This window comes from Sciurus carolinensis, chromosome 1 (genome assembly GCF_902686445.1).
Source record: "Sciurus carolinensis chromosome 1, mSciCar1.2, whole genome shotgun sequence".
NCBI lineage: Eukaryota > Metazoa > Chordata > Mammalia > Rodentia > Sciuridae > Sciurus > Sciurus carolinensis.
The window spans coordinates 91,546,284-91,567,710 of NC_062213.1; the positions used below are offsets into that span (position 1 = coordinate 91,546,284).

At 36.5% G+C, this 21,427-nt stretch overlaps 2 protein-coding genes across 2 annotated transcripts; both read left to right on the top strand.

The window, feature by feature from the left end:
* The first annotated feature begins 10,467 nt into the window (after positions 1-10,467).
* LOC124986937 (olfactory receptor 10K2) lies at positions 10,468-11,409 on the top strand. The gene has a single exon (XM_047555813.1). It carries the CDS (start codon positions 10,468-10,470, stop codon positions 11,407-11,409), a length of 942 nt encoding a protein of 313 aa, XP_047411769.1.
* Positions 11,410-20,157: 8,748 nt separating this feature from the next.
* LOC124987012 (olfactory receptor 10T2) lies at positions 20,158-21,126 on the top strand. The gene has a single exon (XM_047555927.1). It carries the CDS (start codon positions 20,158-20,160, stop codon positions 21,124-21,126), a length of 969 nt encoding a protein of 322 aa, XP_047411883.1.
* The last annotated feature ends 301 nt before the right edge of the window (positions 21,127-21,427 follow it).

Genomic DNA, 21,427 nt, shown 5'->3' on the forward strand with positions numbered 1-21,427 from the left:
ATTGCATATCTTGCAACTCTGATATCTTCATTGCATTTCCTTAGGATAAATTTCTGATAATGGAAATGCTGAATCACGTGGTAGGTTCATTTCTTGTATTTATGAAATTTACTATTTTCCATAGTGGCTATAATAACTTACATTCCTATCAATAGTTTACAAGAATTACCCTTTCTCCACACCCTCACCAGTACTGGACATTTTATCTCATTTTGATTATGTAATTATAATTTATGACTAAGTGTAAATGATATTTCGTTGTGGTTCTCACTTGCAATTCTCTGGTGATTCATGTTGTAGAACATTTTTATATATTGTTACCCATTTGTACATCTTCTTTTGAGAAATGTGTATCCAGACCATTTACCCATGTTTAATTAGTTTTTTTTTTTTTTTTGCAATGCTGGAGATTGAACCCAGGACCTTCTGCTTGCAAGGCAAGCACCCTACCAACTGAGCTATATCCCCAACCCTAATTAGATAGTTTGCTGTTTAGTTTTTTAACTTCCTTTTATATTCTGGATATTAATTTTTTCTTGGGCGAATAGTTTACAAATATTTAATCCCATTGTCTCTTCACTTAATTACACAGATGTCTTTTAGTGTGATATAATCCCGTTTGTCTATTGCTTTTTTGTTTGTTTTTACCTGTGTATTTACATTCCTCTCAAGAAAATCCTCATAGAGTAATTTTATAGTTTGGGTTTAATTTCAAAGTGTTTTGTTTGTTTTATACATGGATTGAACACAAGGGGGCTTTACCACTGAAATACATCCCTAGTCCTTTTTATTTTTTTATTTTGGGAGAGGGTCTTGCTAAGTTGTTAACGCTGTCCTCAAACTCCCAAACCTCCTACCTCAGTTTCCCACATTGCTGGGATTACTGAAGGGCCTAGCTACATTTATATTTAAGTTTTTAATCCATTTTGAGTTGATGCTTTTTAATATGGTGAGAGGATTGAGAGATAGGAGTCTAGTTTAATTTTTCTACGAGTGGACATTCAGTTTTCCTAGGAACATTTATTAAGGAGAATATCCTTGCCCACATGTGTGTTCTTGGTTCCTTTCTCAAAAATCAGTTGGCTATAACTTTGTGGGTTTATTTCTGTTCCATTTTCCATGCTGTTTTGGTTACTGAAACTTTGTAGTATATTTTGAATTCAGGTCACCATGGTGCCTCCAGATTTGTTCCTAATGCTCAAGATTGCTTTGGCTCTTCAGAGTCTTGTGTGGTTCCATACAAATTTTAGGATTTTAAAATTTCAATACGAAATATGACAGCATCCGCCTGAGCTTCAGGTGGGAGGCTTGCAAGTTTGATATCAGCCTCAGCAACTGAGATACGACATTAGCATTTTTATAAGGATTGCAATACATATGTAGATTACTTGGTGAAGTATAGACATTTTAGCAATGAATCCATCCAATTGATAAACATAGGATGTCTTTCCATTTATCTCCTCTTCAATTTTCTTCATCAACATTTTGTAGTTTCCATTGTACAGGTCTTTTAACTTCTTAGTTCAACATATTCCTAGGTATTTTTGCAGGTACTATAGATGAGATTGTTTTCTTAATATTGGTTTTTTAGATATATTAGTGTTTTAGTCAACTTTGTCACTGCTACAACTAAAAGACTTGACCAGAACAATTATCAAGGAGGGAAGGTTTATTTAGGGGGTCATGGTTTCTGAGGTCTCTATCCCCAGACAAGCAGGATTCATTCCTCAGGACTGAAGGTGAGGTAGGACATCATGGTGGAAGAGTGTGACAGAGGGAACCAGTTCACATGGTGATCAGGAAGCAGGGAAAGAAAGAATCCACTCACCAGATACAAAGATATACCCCAAGGTCATGCCCCAATGAAGCATTTCCTCTAGCCACACCCCACCTGCCTCCAGATACCACTCAGTTAATCTCATCAGGATTAATTCACTGATTATGTTAATACTATAACCCAATCTTTCTCCTCCAAACCTTCTTGCATTGTCTCACACGTGAGCTCTTGGGGGCCACCACATCTAAACCATAACAATTTCTAATGATGATTCGTTTTTTTGTAACTTCCATTTATCAGTTACTTCCTATTTTAAGAAGCTAATTTATATCACCACCCATGTGTGTGCTGTTTTTAGGCAGTTTTCCCCTGTTATCTTTCACTATCTGCTACCTAAAAACACACTGGGGTTCTGGCTGTAGTCCACCTTGGCTGTAACCCAGAGACAACCTAGAACTTAGAGGTCTGACGCTAAGAATGAACTGCCACGCCGACTTCCTTCTCTTCCTTCCTTTAAACTTGTCCCATTTTAGACTGAGGTTAATTCTATGGAACACACAGGAGGAAGAATCTAGAGGATGGGGAAGGGGAACAACTAAGTACAGGGGGCACAGTTGACTTGTCCTTTCAGTTCTTCTTCTTGGGGAGATGCCTATAGACCAAGGAAGTGACATATACATCTAAAATTCAGGCCATGAAAGGGAAGATACAGCAAAGATGTGGAAGAATAGTGAGGAAAAAGTTCAAAGAAGGAACTATTGGAAACACAAGGGAGAAGTAAGGTGGGTGATGTGGCAACAGTGGATGATTTTGAAATGTTCTCTGGAACAAGATCACTGAAATTGAAGTAGAATATCCAGAACCTTGAAGCTACCCTATTGTGTCTATTATATGGGATGGAGAAGAATTGTAAGTAAATGGTCTAAGTTGCTTAAGAAAGGGGCCAGGTCAAATTCTCATGGCCTGTTTTTGTCATCTCGAATTCTCAAAGCCCCCAAAATGTTGTAGAGATGAAATTTTATTTGAGGATGATCTGGACAATCTTAATCCAGTGTAGAAAATCATATAAACCAGAGAGCTGGGGGGGGTAAGCATAAATAAATAAAACTACACTTTTCTTTTAGACTATAAGTCTGAGGTTCTAAGGAATGACACAGTCACATTGTTTTACAGACACTTTGCCCAGATATCCAACAATCACTTAGAGATGCATAATACAATCAGCACTTCTATATTGGAAACCATATCACTAGTATATTTTATATCTGTGAACAATATGACTGTTAATTATTTATGTTGACTCTAAATAGCTAAAGTTTGGTGCTTAAAGTTTAGCCTAAATTTAATGAAGATTTGGGCCTCATGGACTATATTAATATATTGTGGATTCACCTTGATAATATAAAATTACTTTACCTTTCCTCTAATTCTTTAATATAATGATCTAATATGTTTACACTTGTCTTAATGGTATATCTTGTAAGTCATCTCAGATCCAACCTTAAGTAGCTAGGATCTTATCATTTAGAATTTCTTGGCCTGTGAATAACAGATAATTCAATTCAAACTCTCACTAGCAAAAGCTGAATCTATTGACCTATGTAAGCTGAAAAGCCCAAGGGTACAATGGCTTCAGGTACAGCATGATCCAGAGTTCAAACAATTACCTGGAGGCATCTCAGATTTCTGCTTTTTCTGCCTTTGTGCCATTTTTAGTCTAAAAAACATGGTAGTCTCTGACATCTTCAGCTCACCAAGTCCAGTTCAGAAGAACAAATTAATTTCTTTTGAAAAGAAATCAAATGTCACAAGAAATTTGAATCTTTTTGTACCTGATTGTCCAGAGCTGGGTCATATACACTTCCTGAACAAAACATTAGGGCCAGAGAAAATTCAAAGCACTGATGACTTTATTGCATAGCACCTGGTGGATCCTGAAACTTGAGGGTGAGGGATTAGATGAGAGGAGTGAAAAAAAAAAAAAAAAAAAAAAAAAGAAAGAAAGAAAATTGGGGTACTCAATGGGAGCAAAATATGGGCATAACCGCCAACAAGCATATTTAGTATATAGATTCAAATATGTTAAATTCCACTGTTCTGGTTTCTTCTTCATGGGCATCATTTCTTGCTCCCAGTAGCTCCTTTTTTGCAGGGTAGGTACCGGGATTGAACTCGGGCACTTGACACTGAGCCGCATCTCCAGCCCCATTTTGTATTTTATTTAGAGACAGGGTCTCACTGAGTTGCTTAGCACCTTGCTTTGGCTGAGGCTGGATTTGAACTCATGATCCTCCTGCCTCAGCCTGGAGAGCCACTGGGATTACAGAAGTGCACCACCCGCCTGGCTTCAGTAGCTCTTTTGTTCTCAGTGTGATTATTTCTTCATTAATTCAATACTTGAGGAGTTCTTACTAGCCATCAAATCACTGTTAGAGGTCTTTTACATCCATCCACTGAGGGATAGGGAGTAATGTTGAAAACAAAGTGCGGTTCTGGATAATGGAGTAGAGTGAGAAAAATTAACTCAGAGGATGGTGACATGGGTCAGCTATCATTCTGACCAGTACCTTCACCTCAAAAAGTCACTGCTCAATCTACCCTGTCAGCCTGACAACAACCTACCACCCTACTGTAAGCACAGAAACCAATTTAAAGCTAAACAATTTTACAATGCACCTACTAAAATGAATTATCTGTGTAAATGTTCTCTTTTGTCCCTCTACCAGTATAATAAATTTAGAACTTAAATTTTATCATGCTTTCTAAAATTGTTGCATCTGAGAATGACTAAGAGCATTCTGCTCCCTAAGCCCTAATGCCTGGGCCCAATTTTCAGCAATTGGGTATTTGGTAACTTACCTCTATTTTCCACAATCAACTCACCTGTTAATTAAACCCAGTGTGACATCTCCATGGTAATGGTGTTGGCATCAAGAGACCTACAGAAAAACTTCATGCTACCAATAAATAAAATGAAAGTGCCAATGGCATTATTGCCATTATTAACTGTGACTTGTGCAGTCTTTGGTCAATTGCCACAAAATGGCAGGGGGAGGCTGATTACATTTACTTTGGTCTGGGTCTAAGACCCCAGACCATCATTCCATCTCTACCCCTGAGTAGGTATCAGCAGCCTCTGACCCATTTCAATTTTTCTCCTTTCAGTACTTCTACTTTAATTCTGTCTGAGAGCCTCTATGTCCCTGGCTTCTCTCAGGAAGAGAGAGAGAAAATGGTAGCCCATTCATGAACAGCAGACAAACATGTTGGACTAGCACCTACTACACTGTGAAACCGGACCATGAACAGAAAATAAGAGTAAACACGCACTCAGCAGGACTTAGGTTTTCAAATCTCAGGTAAGAAACAGAGAAGGGTGATGGGTTCACGCTGATACAGTAACAATAACAAGAAAGCCACATTTAAAGATATGAAATCCAAGCAAGAATCATTTAACTTTTAATGTGAATTTTTGCAAAATGGTACATATAAATTTTATACATATTATAAATTAACTAACCCATTGCTTCTCCTAAACTTATATAGATGGTCTTGATTCTGACTTAGTTCAACAGGGCATTCAATGATATTTTAATTACAAATCTTAAATAATGACTTTTTTCAGAAAGAACTGTATTAGGTGCAATCTCAACAAAGTTATATGACCTAATACAGGGCTGAGTACTTAGTGATTACTTTGCAAATATAGTTGATGGATATAAAAACAAAAGAAACCCTGCCACATGGGAACACAAAATCAGAAGCCAGCAAAACCAATAGCAAGATCAGACAGAACAGGTAGGTACAGGAAGAAACATAGTAGTGAGTGTTATGCAAAAAAAAATGTTGTTATCTCAGAAGCAGCATCATGCCATCAAACCACATTCAGCTGAAAGATAAAAAATCTCTCTTCTGTTACTGAACATCCATCCACTCAGTTGCTTTCTGGTCTTCGATCTTCATAGTGTTCTCTGAGCCCAACTTTTTCCTCTGTCAAAGGAGAATGCTAGGTTAGATCTTTAAGACCATCTACAGCTGTAACATTTACCACATTGACCTTCTGGAGCTCCTCCTGGCAAGTGATGAGGACTAACACACCATACCTTTCCGGTTCCGCAAAGGGAAACCATCTTGATCTCATTAAATCCTTCCCAAAACCAGTGGTGATGCAGATGATAATGTGATAGTCCTATTCTCAAAATCATGAGCCCTCCCAGCCCTTTTCAACTCTAAGTTGTCATTTCAGAACTAATGTCTGTGTTGACATTTAACCATTGTAAAAACATTGTCTCATTCATTTTAAAGAAACCTTGAAAGTTAAAACATAATGGAGCTGGGATCTGAACCCATAACAAATTGCACTGGAAGTCTTGTCCTTAAAGTATCTTTGTGTGGAAGGAGGATGGCAGAATGCTTCTTTCTCTTTCCTGTGTACACGCACCTGTGTTTATACACACAGATTGCACCACAGTCTAGTGCAGGTTCCACCAGCTCTGGGTACCTAAAGGGAGTCTCCCATGTCTTTGATTGTCAAGTTTTTCATCTTCATGATGGAGACACTGAAAGAAATAACTGCCTCATAAGGTCATTGAGAGGACCAATTAAGACAACATAAGGTGAAAACAGTATTTTCACCTTACCTGGAACATAAAGAATATATAATAAGTATTAGCCTATGTTACTTTTCTACAAAATGAATCTGAATCCTGGTTGTCCTTTTTTTTCTTTCTGGAAACATCAAAAACAATATCAATAGGCTGATAGGTTGGAATGATGTTCCTCAGAGAACTTGATTAAACTTACTTATGATTTGGTTTTGTTCATTTGCTTTTTGAGGTCTTTTTCTTCCTTTATTTAATAATAACAGATGAAACCGTTTGTATTTATCATGTGTAACATGATGTCCATAATTTTATCAAAATGCTTACAGGTGGTGTTAAAATATCACTTGCTCTTTAAAATCTTCCCTGAAGTTTTCTGGTTTTTCCTCAAGATTTTCAGGACATTTTGTTTGTTTTGAACCATATTTAATGATGTTTGTGATAATCTTCTTATACCATGGACAGCTGTTTGCTTCTGTTTTCCCTGCAAAATGAAAAATAATTTTATTTTTCTATCCATAATACATAGAACATAAGAGAAATCATAAAGAATTTGAATTATTAGACCATCTGTTCCAGTCTTTAGGAGTTCAATAAACTCCTAAAGTTGATGTCTATAAATGTAGATAAAACAAGCTTTATATAATATGCCTCCTTGATAATTATAGAACATCTATAAGGAGAAACTTTGATGTATGTGACCAAGATTACTTATAATTAGGCCTTCTGGGTTTTCTCCCATCCATTGTCCCCAAAATAGAAAATGGGAGACTTCCTTTGCCTTCTAACAGAGTTGAGATATTCTACATATATGACTCTATCTACAGCGCAACCAGGTACCAAAGTATTCGTGTGTTATTTCAAGGTTGGTAACACTTGCATCTTCCCAGGGCGGAATAGAACTTCATGGGAAACCAACTTACTTTCAGTCAGGGTGGAGAATCTCAGAAAAGGATCCCTCTTAAGTGTCCCTATCTGGGAAAGTACAGAAAACAACAATAAAGTAACGAAAGGGCAGTATTTAGTAGGCACTTCCTGCTTATTGAACTAGTCTCCTTTATCTACTTGATCTCAATGTATACCCCCCAATAGCCCTGGGGAGCAGAAATCGTTCTTCTCATCTTAAAAAGGAGAGAATGGACCATGAAGAATGTGAGGTCTTACCTAGAACATGCCAGTCGGGATTAAAGCCTATATCTGTCTAAACTCAAAACCCATTGTATTCCTGTATTACCCTGCTTTTTAGGGGAATTTTTAGATCACATTAATAGAAACTCATTAGTAGTGCTGAGAGTTAGGGAATCTGGAATTAGAAAGATAACAGTGTGTCAGTGATAAATCTATGCACCTACTAGGCAATAAAAAATCTAGGTTTTTAGCAAATAACCAGAGGAACAAGATGAAACGAGAGTATGTTTGTCCCTTTCATAGGGTTGTGGAAGATTAAACATGATTATGGAAACAGAAACATCGGACAGTAGGCACCACTCCTTTAGGAGAAGCAATGGTGCTTGCTTGAATTGGTGTTTATATCTGGATTAAAATTCAGAGAAGCTCAATGGTACCCAGTCTTGTGATATTGTGTCAAAACATTATTTAGTTCACTCTATCCATAACAGATGTAAAGAAACTCAGAAATAAGTAATAATTATTGATGTGCCTGTATCACTATGAAATGGTGATTTTTGTTCTTTTGGGTAAATACCAATTAGTGGGATATTGGATCATGAGGTGGTTCCATTCCTGTTTTTTTGAGAACTCTTCATACTTTTTTCCAAAGTGGTTGTAAAAATTTGTTGTACTAATTTGCAATGTATGTGCTTATCTTTTCCCTCAGTCACCAGCATTTATTAGTATTTGTGTTCTTGATGACTGTTATTCTAACTTCAGTGAAATAAAATCTCAATGTAATTTTGTTTTGAATTTCCCTGATTGCTGAGCATAGGGATATTCAACATTTTTTCTTATACTTATTTGTCATTTTATTTCTTCTCTTGAGAAATATTTGAATATGTCAAAAGGAACACTGCTATTCTGTATAACTACAAATCACTAATAAAGATATTAAAAATTATTTTCCAAGGATGTATACAGGAGTTGTCTTCAGAGTACTCATATAATTCCAAATGCATATTGATCATGTAAATCACTATATTTTAAATAATAATCTTTTCTGAATATGTCTGATCTTGATCCAAGAGCAACAGGAAGCCTTGGACTTGGAATTATTTATATATGTATCATTACCACATATAGCTCCTGGCACATGATTATAATCATACTGCTTAATATTCGTTGTGTACTGTCTGATATTCTTGATTCAGTTGCTCTCTGTTAAGGTAGAACACATTGCCAATTTTATTATTATGATTATTATTATTATTGGGGCAATAATTAGTGATATTTCTAAATGGCACAAATCAAGGTTATTTCTATAATATTCCTCTAACTTATCTATATTTTGATATACTGTAGATAACTGCAAATGTACTAGAAATTCAGCATATGGACTTCCAATGACCAGCTATCCTATTCAGGTCTAATTTTCTATTCTAAACTGAGAATTTTCTTTAAGTCCATGTGGTACATAAATCCTTAAAAAATTTGGATACTCAGCAATCTTCATTCTCAGGGTAACATTGAGGATTCTCACTTCGTGAATCCTAAAAAACATGTGATGCTGTCAATGAGATCATTAACAGCATGACAAGTTAGCCTTTTTACTTATCTAATAATTACTTGTGGAGAGGTTATTAAATACTAGTGAACAAATAGAAATCAGGTGAATACACATAACATTCTCGTCTTTCCCTCAAGGGTACAAAATCTAGTGACGAAAAAAATTCAATCAAATATTTCAAAATTAAGTGAATGTCTCATAAAATTGTCTTTTGATGTCTTATGTGAGTTCTGAGGAAGGAAGAAAGAACTCCTCTTATCAGGAGGTACCATGGAAGCTCCCACAAAATGTGAATTAACTGAGATTTCAGAATAGCCATACAACATCTACAGATAAAAACAGGTAATAAGCGAATATGAGTGAGGAATAAAGTCAGAGGAGCCCAAAACTTCTTTTCCTAATACTAATATATCCCATAATGGTACAGAAGAGCATTAGAAATAGAGTTTGGTTTCCCAGTTGAAAGACTTTGAAAAATTGTAGGGTTTGAACTTTATTCAATAGGAACGAATAAAATTTTTGAGGAGGGGAGCACAGTGACACAATGTGTATATCAGAAAGTTTATCTGGCATCAGGGGAAAGATAAGTCAAAGAGATGTGAGTGGAAGTGGGAAGGATAGCAATACCCAGATTTCAAGTAGTATTTAAGGAAAGTAATGGAAATGGACAAGAGTCCTGTAGAAAGACTGTGGTTCTGCAGCAGTAGAAAAGGCTGTCAGATCTGCAACGGAAGATGTATGGACTGCTGCATTTTGGACTAGAGGCTCAGAAAGAAGTGAATGTTTTCCAGCTTTTGGAGCAGGATAAGGACACAGAAGCAATAGAAGGCATAAAGAGAATATGAGAATGTAGAATTGATGATTCCTGCCAAGAAGTAAGGCAAGGAATGTAGGAGAGGATATGGAGAGATTAAATTTAAGAGTGGGAGTTTTGATATAAGGAAATACAAACAAAAAGACAATGAATATCATGATGTATATATATGTATATATTTTATATATCATAATTTCAGATGGTTTATTTTGTTTGCAACTGTGGGAAAGACTTCATTGAAACAGTGTACATGCAAAAACGCCAAATGAACAAGTGCTACATCTGAAAGTGATATGCAGAAATTGAAATATCAGTCTAATGATGGGAATGGAGAAAAAGGCATGGCAAGAACTTCTTGACAAAGGAGTTAGCATTACTACAGAGACCTAAAGGCTAATGTACACTTGCTTAATTTTAGATATTTTATTCCTTAAAAAAAAAAATAGAAGGGAGGAGGAATGATGTGTTAGAACCCAAAATCAGAGAATACCTGCTCCGCCATGATGCATTTCCTATGACTCTATTAATTTTCAGGGAGCTCTGTTGCTACTCTCTCGTCCTCTCTCCTGGACTGTTTCCTGATGATGTACCCTCCATGGAGTGGACCAATGGCACTGTGGTGAGAGAGTTTGTCTTCCTGGGCTTCTCTGCTCTGACTGGGCTGCAGCAGCTACTCTTCGTGATCTTCCTGCTCCTCTACCTCTTCACTCTGGGCACCAATGCCATCATCATTTCCACCATTGTGCTGGACAGAGCCCTTCATACTCCCATGTACTTCTTCCTCTCGGTCCTCTCCTGCTCTGAGACTTGTTATACCTTTGTTATTGTGCCCAAGATGCTGGTGGACCTGCTGACTGAGAAGAAGACCATCTCCTTCCTGGGCTGTGCCATCCAGATGTTCACCTTCCTCTTCCTGGGCTGCTCTCACTCCTTCCTGCTGGCAGCCATGGGTTATGATCGCTATGTGGCCATCTGCAACCCACTGCGCTACACTTTGCTCATGGGCCAGAGAGTGTGTGTGGGACTAGTGGCTGCTGCCTATGCCTGTGGTTTCACAGTGGCTCAGATCATCACATCTTTGGTATTTCATCTGCCCTTCCACTCCTCCAACCAACTGCATCACTTCTTCTGTGACATCTCTCCTGTCCTCAAACTGGCATCTTACCATACCCATTTCAGTCAGATTATCATCTTCATGCTCTGTGCATTGGTCTTGGTTGTTCCCCTGTTGATGATCTTGGTATCTTACATTCGTATCATCTTGGCAATCATCCAGTTTCCTTCCACGCTGGGCAGGTACAAAGCTTTCTCCACCTGTGCTTCTCACCTCATTATTGTCATTGTCCACTATGGCTGTGCCTCTTTTATCTACCTAAGGCCTAAGTCCAACTACTCCTCAAGCCAGGATGCTCTGATATCAGTATCCTACACCATCCTAACTCCATTATTCAACCCAATGATTTATAGCTTAAGAAATAAAGAGTTCAAATCAGCTCTTTGTAGAGTTGTGGGAAGAACAATTTCTCTGCCACATTAATCTGGATCCTACCTTTCTAAACAGTGAATCTCAAGGTATACAGGGGGAAATACTACCCAAAGTAAAAATGATCAAGCAATTGAGCACCATGTTCAGTAACAGAGAATATTACTCCCTTGTTTCCAAGTACACAATTCTAAATAACGTATCTTCTTGACATGATCACATGAATTATTGCCCATCTGAAGGCTTTCTTCTCAATTTAATGAAAAATAATAAATGGCAATTATAGGAAAACATACATGTGTTCAGAATTCTAGGTCTTGCAAATACTGTCACAGTCTCAACCAAACTAGAAACTAACTCTGTTAAAGATAAGCAGAAACCTAACTCTGCTCAAGAAACCAGGGAACTCCTGCTTTTTCCTTGCCTCTCTTTCTGAATACTTTCTGAATCTGTCTTTAAATGAGATAATATTTGTCAAATGCATGTTTGGTACATAAGATATATCCAATTAATTCTCAAGTAAGAAAATTATACCAGATGATATTTTTCTAATTTTTTGCACAGGAACATATCTAAATTTGGTCAGCATACCTTGAAGATATTCCTAGCAGCATATGTTAAAGAGAAAAATCTAAAATCACATAGTTTGGCCAGGAAAGGTAAACTAAGCTTAAATCCATTTCTTTAGACATTCACCAAATGGGGAACTGTGTGAAGAGCAGCCAGTCTCTTTTCTCCATGCAACTTAGGAGTCTGCATGTGTAGCTGAGGACAGAACTTGAGTGAGACATTTTAATGAGCTCTCCTTCCTGAAGCAACAAACAGAAAGCTCTGCAAGATATGCCTCCTCACATTATATTTCTTTTCAAGATCGACTTGTAAATAAAGGTCTCCTGATTGATTATTTTTGGTGCTCAGTGTTTTCCTTTACTTCCACAAATCTCATCAACAATGAAGCTAGGGGGAATAAAGTTGGACCTCTCATTCAGAGGCCCTGCTTTCATGCAATGCCAAGGATATCTGCCAATGAGGTTAGTCAAGTGCTTTTCTTTTATGTCTTTGAAGCTTGAGACTTGCTGAAGACAGGACTTGAAGATGATGAAAACTAAAGCAAAATCATTTATGTAGTCACCAAATACCCCTTTTTTTGGTTTTGTTGCTTATTTCAGGCCTTTAGCCTATCAAATGGTCTCATGTAAATGAAATAGGCTGATAACCTCTAGTATGAATCAGTTGAATGTATTAATTGTTTGTTCCTGCACTATATGCTCTTATTTAAAAATGCTACTTCATTTACATTTTAGAGCAGTCTTGGGAAGTACATATTATGTTCCACATTTTGTAGATGAGAAACTGAAATTCAGAAAATGAAAATGACCTTCCTACTGAAAAATAGAAGAAGTGATACTGAGCCCACATGAGTTGTTTCCTTAGTTAAGGCCTACAATATCCTCATATGACCTCTTGCAAAGACTGACTAATTAATAGAGAGTAGAACATGTAAGTATGCATCTTTAATAATACAAGACTAAGCCATGTGACATTGGTGGAAAAGGTATGCTCTTAACATAAGACAAATGGTCTTCAAATCTTATTTCTTTTCCAGGGTTGTAGATACTAACATTTTGGGGTCAAATGTCGGAGTACTGAAAAGTGGGTAAAGTCACTGTGTGTTGAAAGGTCACAAATGTCAGAATGACTCTCCTGGCATTTTTATTCTTCCTCTTATTAATGCCATATGACTGAATAAAATAACTAAAATGACCTCGGACACACTCTCCTATTAGTTAAAACTGAACTTCTTACTCACTCTGTTCCTCTTTTCTTACTACACTAATGCATGCCTGTACATGCACACGTACACACACACACACACACACCCACACACACATACTTTGGTTAACTTCATCTCCGCTCTCTAAATGTAACCTGTAGAACAGTGATAAGATTTTGAGATTTGGAGTTGAATTTATCAAGAAACCAAAGTCGTTTAGGCCACATATTCCAGTCAAGTTCACAGATCAGTCTACCCTTGAGTTTCAGGCATAAACTCAATCAATAATAATAAACTGGTAGTTTGATTTTCCATTCGTCATTGTCTATTATGTATTATCTCTTTTGAATGCACAGTGGTAAAGAGGAAAGGTTAAACCAAGGCAGGATTATGAAAATGCTGTTACCTAGGCCACAAAAACTATTAACTTACCAGGCTGACTTCATATATTAGGATAGATTTTCTAGGATAACCCTTTACATGAAGCAAATCAATCACAATTGAACTAAGGACACAGAGTTCTTCAACTGCCTGATGTACATTTCCCATACTTTGCATTAGCAAGTCCAACTTTTACCTAGGAGAAGGAAGCCCACACAGTAGCTCTTTCTAGCTCCCTATTTAACCCAATATCTACACTATTAAGGTTTGGATACAAGGTAACCCCCCCCAAAAGCTCCTGAGTTAATGCAGGAGTATTCAGAGGTGAGATGACTAGATTATGAGAACTATATCCCAATCAGTCCTTGTTTGAATGGACTTACTTGGTGGTAACTATAGACAGCGGGGCAAGGCCAGAGGAGGTTGGTCACTGGCCACGTGCCCTGGAAAGACTTCTTCCCGTGGTCCCTTCCCTTTGCTCTATCTGTTTCTTGGCCACCAAGAGGTGAGCAGCACTCCCGCACTATGCCCTTCTGCTATGATGTTCTTGGGCCATAACATATGTTATGGGCTATATAGTGTGAAGTTTCAATACATGTATACATTGTATAATGACTAAATCAAGGTAATTAGCATATCAATCACCTTTAACATTTGTCCTGTGTAGTGAAAATAGTAGAATTGTAGGAAATATTTTGTATATTCTGAATCCTAGATTCTTATCAGAGATATGATTATAAATATTTTCTCCTGTTTTGTGAATTGTCCTTTCATTTCTTAATAGTATCTGTTGAAGCATATAGTATTAATATTGCTTAATTTATCAATTTTCTCTTCAGTTGCATTTTATGAACCTGAGTTTTTTTTTTTTTTTTTTTTTTTTTACAGTACTGGGGATTGAATATGGGGGGCACTCTATCACTAAGCTACATCCCCAGCCCTTCATAGTTCATTTTGAAAAAGGATCTCACTAAATTGCCTAGACTAGCAGGCCTAGAACTCGGGATCCTTCTGATTCATCCTTCCCAGCTTCCCAGTAGCTGGGATTACAGGCATGCACCACACCTGGGTGAACATAATTCTTTTAACACCTGTATAACACCCATAATGATAATAATAGGAGTAAATGACCTACTTGGAACACTTTTCATAAGGTACATCTTTTTTCCCCACATTATAACCCTTTTCTCTGGTGTTTCTATTACCTCTGTTTTATTAATATAGAAATGAAGGCACAGAGAAGTAAATTATCCATGATTAAACAATAGGAAGAAGTAGAGCCAATAATGAGATCAAAGGTATATTACTCCAGAGTTACTAAACAAATACACGAGTTGGTCATCTCACTCTTCAGGGGTATTTTGTCATTATAAACATAACAGCAATGAGGAAAATTTCACATATGTATATTTGCATAAATTTACAAACAAATTTGTAGAATTAAATACTAGAACTAGAATTAATTAACACAAAAATATGATCATGTTTTAAACAACTAATGCCAAAATGATTTTTAAAAAGTATCAGTTTTACCCACTCCCATAACATAAGTAATAGATTTCTCAGTCCCTGTGAAAAATAACAAATGATTGTTTATTTGTAACAATCAAAAAAGACACAAATATCTTATTTTAGTTTATATTTCTAGTATACTTTTTCTTACACAAATTGTGCATAATACATAAGGTAAAAGAGTATGAGTTCTGTAACCTTTCTATCTGCATTAAAATCTAACTTAGTTGTGTGACATTGGACAAGTTACTTGATTTCTTTGCCCATCACTTTTATCATCATTTAAATTGTAATATAATATGTAAATAATAAGTAAAAGTGAGGATGATAGTGACCTAATATTTGCACTGTAATTTGTGTGATAATAGTGCCTGGAATACAGTAAAGTCTATGCAAACATAATTAGTGTTATTCTATAAATCCTAGACATTTACCCTCAACGTTTGAATTATTATCTGTTTTCATCAACTAATGTGAAATAAAATTTTTACCAGATTCTGTATTATCATGTATGTAGATCTCATGTCTTCATGCAAGTAAGTCTTGAAGTAATTTTGAAATTTTCCCTAGGGATGTCAGATGTATATATTTTAAGATTTATTTCTATTTAAATGCTTTGGTAGTAGTGTATTATATATTTATTCAAATTTCTTCTTGTGATATTTAGAAAAAAATTTTCTGATACAAAATTTTTATTTCTTTGACTTTTTAAAAAATCAACTTATAATGTGCCAGGACTGTAAGTAAAATATTGAAAAGAGGAGTATTAATGGGCTATTATTTATATCTCAAAGGGAAATCTCTTAATATTTTACGTTTAGTTGTTTAGTTTTAAAATTTGCTCCAGCTTCTTTGAAAGTGAATGTCTTCAGATTAATAAAGTAGCTTTCTGTTCTTGTTTGGTAAAAAAAAAAAAATATGAATGATCATGATTGTCTTTCTTAAATCAATTAAGGTAAGGAATTACAGTAAAATTTTTATGCCAAACAAAGAATCACTTGCATTTGGGGAATTAAACTTAATTTACTCCATTTTCTATTGCATTTTTAAAATATGAGCTAATATGTATTATGAGCTAATATTTGTGTTCTTTTCAGTGAAAAGTGGTATGAAATTTTTCTCTCACAGTTCTTATTGAGTTTTGATCTTAAGATTTTGCTGGGCTCATAGAAAGAACAGGAGATTTTTCCCTTTCTTTAAGTCTCTGAATGAGTTATGAATCATTGAAAGTATATTATTTTTGAAGCCATTGGGATCTGTATATTTCTTTGCTGAATGATATGATGGTAAAATGATTAAGGTGCTTATGTTTATATAAATACTCAATTTCTTTCATAATGAATCAAGTTAAGGTTTATTTTACTAGGCATTCCTTGACTGTCATCTAAATTGTGCATATCTATTTGAATATTCTTCACAATATGTTCTTTTTAACTGGCATCTGTGGTGATGGTATGAGTTGATCTTGATGAATTATTATATCCCTTTTATTGTGTTTGATGTTTATTGGGGTTCTTTCTCAAATCAGTGTCATTGAAGATTAACCAATTTCATCAGTTTTTTTTTTTTTTAAACCAAGTTTTGGCTATGTTGATAATTGAAAGTTTCTTATCTACTCCAAGTCCTACCTTTACTACAACCTTTTTAATTTATATTTATTCGGGAATGGTTAAACCAACAGATCAGGAAAAGACTGCTATTGACGGATAACCGTCTGTCAATATTACTCACAGTTCCCACATGGGAAAGGGGAGCACACCACGCCACACAAGAAGCACCAGGGAGAGAACAGTGGAACACAGTTCTGTCAAAGGCAGAGAGAATGAAGGGATACTGAAGTAAGACTGGCTTTTCAAGGAAATAATGAGCAAGGCAGTTAGCTGGCTGAGCAGGTTAGGACTGACTAGTTTGAATAATTTCAGTGGGCTCCAAGGCTACCCCTAGTTGTCTGATGCTGGTTCCGGGGTGATTAGGGCAGGGGGAATGTCTCTCCTTCCAAGAGCCTGAAAAAGAAGGCAGTTTGGAATATGGGTTCTGGATTCTAGTACATACAAAAAAAAAAAAAAAACCAAAAAACTCACTTGTAACCTTTTTGTCAGAAAGTATCTTAACCGCACCCCACCTCCCCTGTTGCTAAAAGAATGATTATTTGCATTTTAAGTGTTTCATTTACACATGGAAAGGTTTTTTGTATTGCTTTGTTTTGCAATCTGAGTATCTTTTCTCATTGTAAATGAGATGTCCTTGTTCAAGTTTAGACATTAATTTCCACTTTTTTGAGCTCTCTTTAAATCTCAGGGGTCCCTAGTCCTTAGAATCCCAAAGGCTATAAATACTCTCCAATCCAATTATAGGATATGAATTGGCATATGAATGTAGAATGGGCTGTTTTCAGCTGCTTATTTAAAACATTAAGGTGTGGACATCTAAGCATTCAAATGAACCCTTTGAGATGTGTCAGTACATGTTCTTCCAGTCATTTAACCTTTCAGGACTGATGTCACTGTTTTACTACTGGCTTTCTGATGCCTGTTTCAATATCCAAATTTCCTAGGAGACTCAGTCCTCAAATTCAAAGTCACATGTCAGCGTCCTCAATCTTTTAGACATAAGTGGGTAAGTGTATATTCTTTGTCAGTTACCACCTGAAGAAAGAAACATTTTTTCATAAGCTTTCAAATTTGAAAAAATGTTCACACATAGTTTTATTGTTATGAAAATATTCTGCACCAAGTTAAAACTTTATTTCCTCTTTTATTATAATGAAAGAAGCCTCTACTCTGAGTAGACATACACATTCACATACAGATACAGACAAATACACAAATCACACCTTAATATATCAAATTGGAAAACTGAGGAATAAGGAAAAGAAGAAAACAAGGGTGGAAAAGCTCTCAAGTATAGATTACTCTTTTTAATGAAAGATGATTTTGAGAAGAATAAAAAATTCAGGAGTGATAAAGACCTATAGTAGAAAAGCAGAGAACACATTGTAGACAAAAATCGTGGTAAGTGAGAAAACTCATCAACACAAGGAGAATTAAGCCATGCCATCATTTAAATATGTAATTAGAGTCTGTTAAGTCCCAGTACTGTTGTGTGTCCTACAGATCATTTATGTGCCCCCCAAAACAGTTTAGGTGGGGAAAACAGATGTCTATATAGATAAGTTAATTATAAAGTAATACAAAGCAGTATCCACCCTACTCATCATATAAGTATGGTTTTAAGATCACTAAGTGTTGTGAAAAGGAGAGCATCCCTTCAGGCTCTGGTAGTTAGGGAAGGTTTATTGGAGAACACAGGCTTGAAGGGGATTTGAATGTGGAAATTATATATAAGAAACAGCATGAAAAAGGTATAAAAATAGAACTGCAATTGTGACCTGAAACAGGATGTTTTGCATATCACCAAATCCTTGTTAGAGTCACAAAAAAGTCAGATGATGATTTAGGATTATGTTGAATGTTGTTTGATTGTGAAACGGTGGTTGCAATTAAGCAGTATCCTCTTTGACTTCCTCATTTTTGAGTGTGTTCACCAACTATATAGTTGTACCTATTTTCCTACTCCTTTGACCTGTTTTCTTATCTCCCTAATTTTTGGATAAGAGAAAAAAGCTTGTACGTGTATTATAAAATTTGATGATACCAAAAAATTGGGTCAAACACATAAGCCAGAAGTCAGCAATGTTAAGATTAGTTTTATCTGAACAAGCATTATGGAACCACATTTTAGTCCCTTAAAAAAGGTATATGGCAGATAATCTTCTGGCAGGGTAAATAATCAGTGAAATAACAACCAGGTACAGTGGTACACATCTGTAATCCCAGCCACTCAGGAGGCTGAGGCAGGAGGTCAAATGTTCAAGGCTAGCCTGGGCAACAAAGTGAGACCCTGTCTCAAAATAATAATAGTAATCATAATAATAATATGTAGCTCAGTAGTAGATCATCTCTGGACTCAGTTCCAAGTATGAAAAAAAGACAAAAAAAGACAACACATTTTGTTCCTGCACATAAGAAGCCTACACATTGTAGAAGAAGCCAAAAATATAAGGACGTGAATTCAGTTTAACATATTAAGTAAAACAGTGAGGATGCTCTCAGGTTACCACGCTCAGGAGAGAGGACATAGTATACTTGACTTGCCTGAGAGATAAAGACAAAAACACTTGTGCCATCTACCAGATTGTTTGGATCAAAACGAGGTACCTTACATGAAAGCATCTTTTTCTGCGAAGTCTGATATAAGGGAAGGAGTATTGTAGCAGGTGTGGGGAATTTCTTAAGCAAACGAACCACGCAGGGATGAAGAATATGAACACATTCAAGTGTGTCGTGTCAAGCAGCTCTCTCCATTTCACAGCCATGCATAGACTCATCAAAGATGCTCCATACACATACAATTTTATGTACCAGTTAACATAAAATTAAAACTTGAAAAAAATTAAATATTATAAAATAAATTAGCCAACAAGTTTGGAGATGCTGAGTGGCACCAATACTATACCTGATCTCTCCTGAATCTCTTAAACTAATTGTGAAAGTAACAATGATTGAGACTTTGTGGGGTGGAAAGTCCTATCAGTAAGATAATACAAGTTTTCTAAAAAAAAATCTCTTCTTGTTTTCTGTACCCTAACATTTTCTGGCTATTAATTGCCATAAATTCAAAGTGCATTCTTTTTCCTCTTCGTGCATTATCCTAACCTAGCACTTCCTACTCTGCCCCGATCCCAAAGATTCTCAATGCCTTTTGTTTCACAGGCAGGAATGCCAGATTAACCCATTAATCTCAAGTTTTCAATTCTATATAGGAAGCTGGGACATATTTGGTTAAACTGGGAAATTGTTTTCATTTCATTGAATAGTTTTTTAAAAAATATTAAAGAGCTCCTTTTAACCTTTCAGTATTTCTATTATACAGGAATTGTTTCTTACTGTTCAGAGTAACAATTTCTTGTAAAGAATCATCCAAAAGGCTATATTTTTATCTAGAGAGGTTGAGAGAAAGAGTAATATTCCAAGTCTGGCAAAATACTTAATGTAAAAGCATTGGGAAAAAGTTTTTATTCTGATGACAGTTATTGTTGTCTCTCCTAAATTCATTCACAGGAAGAAGTCATCCAGATGCAGGGTTTTAACACAACCGTCGTGGTTACCCACTTTGTCCTGGTGGGCTTCTCCAGCCTCGGGGAGCTCCAGCTGCTGCTCTTTGCCATCTTCCTGCTCCTGTACTTAACCATCCTGGTGGCCAATGTGACCATCATGGCTGTCATCCGCTTCAGCCAGACTCTACACTCTCCCATGTATGGTTTCCTATTCATTCTTTCCTTTTCTGAATCCTGCTACACTTTGGTCATCATCCCTCAGCTGCTGGCCCACCTGCTCTCAGCCACCAAGACCATCTCCTTTGTGGCCTGTGCCACCCAGCTCTTCTTCTTTCTTGGCTTTGCCTGTACCAATTGCTTTCTCATCGCTGTGATGGGATATGATCGCTATGTGGCAATTTGTCACCCTCTGAGGTACACGCTCATTATGAACAAAAGGCTAGGACTGGGGTTGGTTTCTCTATCAGGAGTCACAGGCTTTTTTATTGCTTTGGTGGCCACGAACCTCATTTGTGACATGCCTTTTTGTGGTCCCAACAAGGTCAACCACTATTTCTGTGACATGGCACCTGTCATCAAATTAGCCTGCACTGACACCCGGATAATAGAGCTGGCTCTCTTCAGCCTCAGCATCCTGGTGATCATGGTGCCTTTTCTGTTAATTCTCATATCCTACGGGTTCATAGTTAGCACTATCCTCAAGATTCCCTCCGCTGAGGGCAAGAGAAAGGCCTTTGCCACCTGTGCGTCACATCTCACGGTGGTCTTCGTCCACTATGGCTGTGCATCCATCATCTACCTTCGGCCCAAGTCCAAGTCGGCCTCAGACAAGGATCAGCTGGTGGCCGTGAGCTACACCGTGGTTACTCCCTTGCTTAATCCTCTTGTCTACAGTCTGAGGAATCAGGAGGTAAAAAGTGCCCTGAAAAGAGTTTTGACAATGTCTAAAGCTACCAAGATAAGTCAACAAAATCGTTTTTTAAATTAACTAGGAATGTCACAGAAAAATTCAAAGTTTTAAAATTTTTCTCTGAACTTTTAGACCCTCGTTGAATAGTTCTTCCCATCCTAGAAGAAAGCAAGTCTATATGCTACATTGTCTCATGCCTGGTTGTAAAGAGAAAAGAAAGAAAAGGAGCCCACACTTGGCAAAACGAGAAAAGCATAAGATCTTTTTGAGGGAAGACACAACCCAAAATAAAACTCAAGCCAAGAATTACTTTTCTGGTTGGATAAAGAAAAAAAGGTCTGACATGGTTAATAGCATTGCCAGGATATGGACATTCATA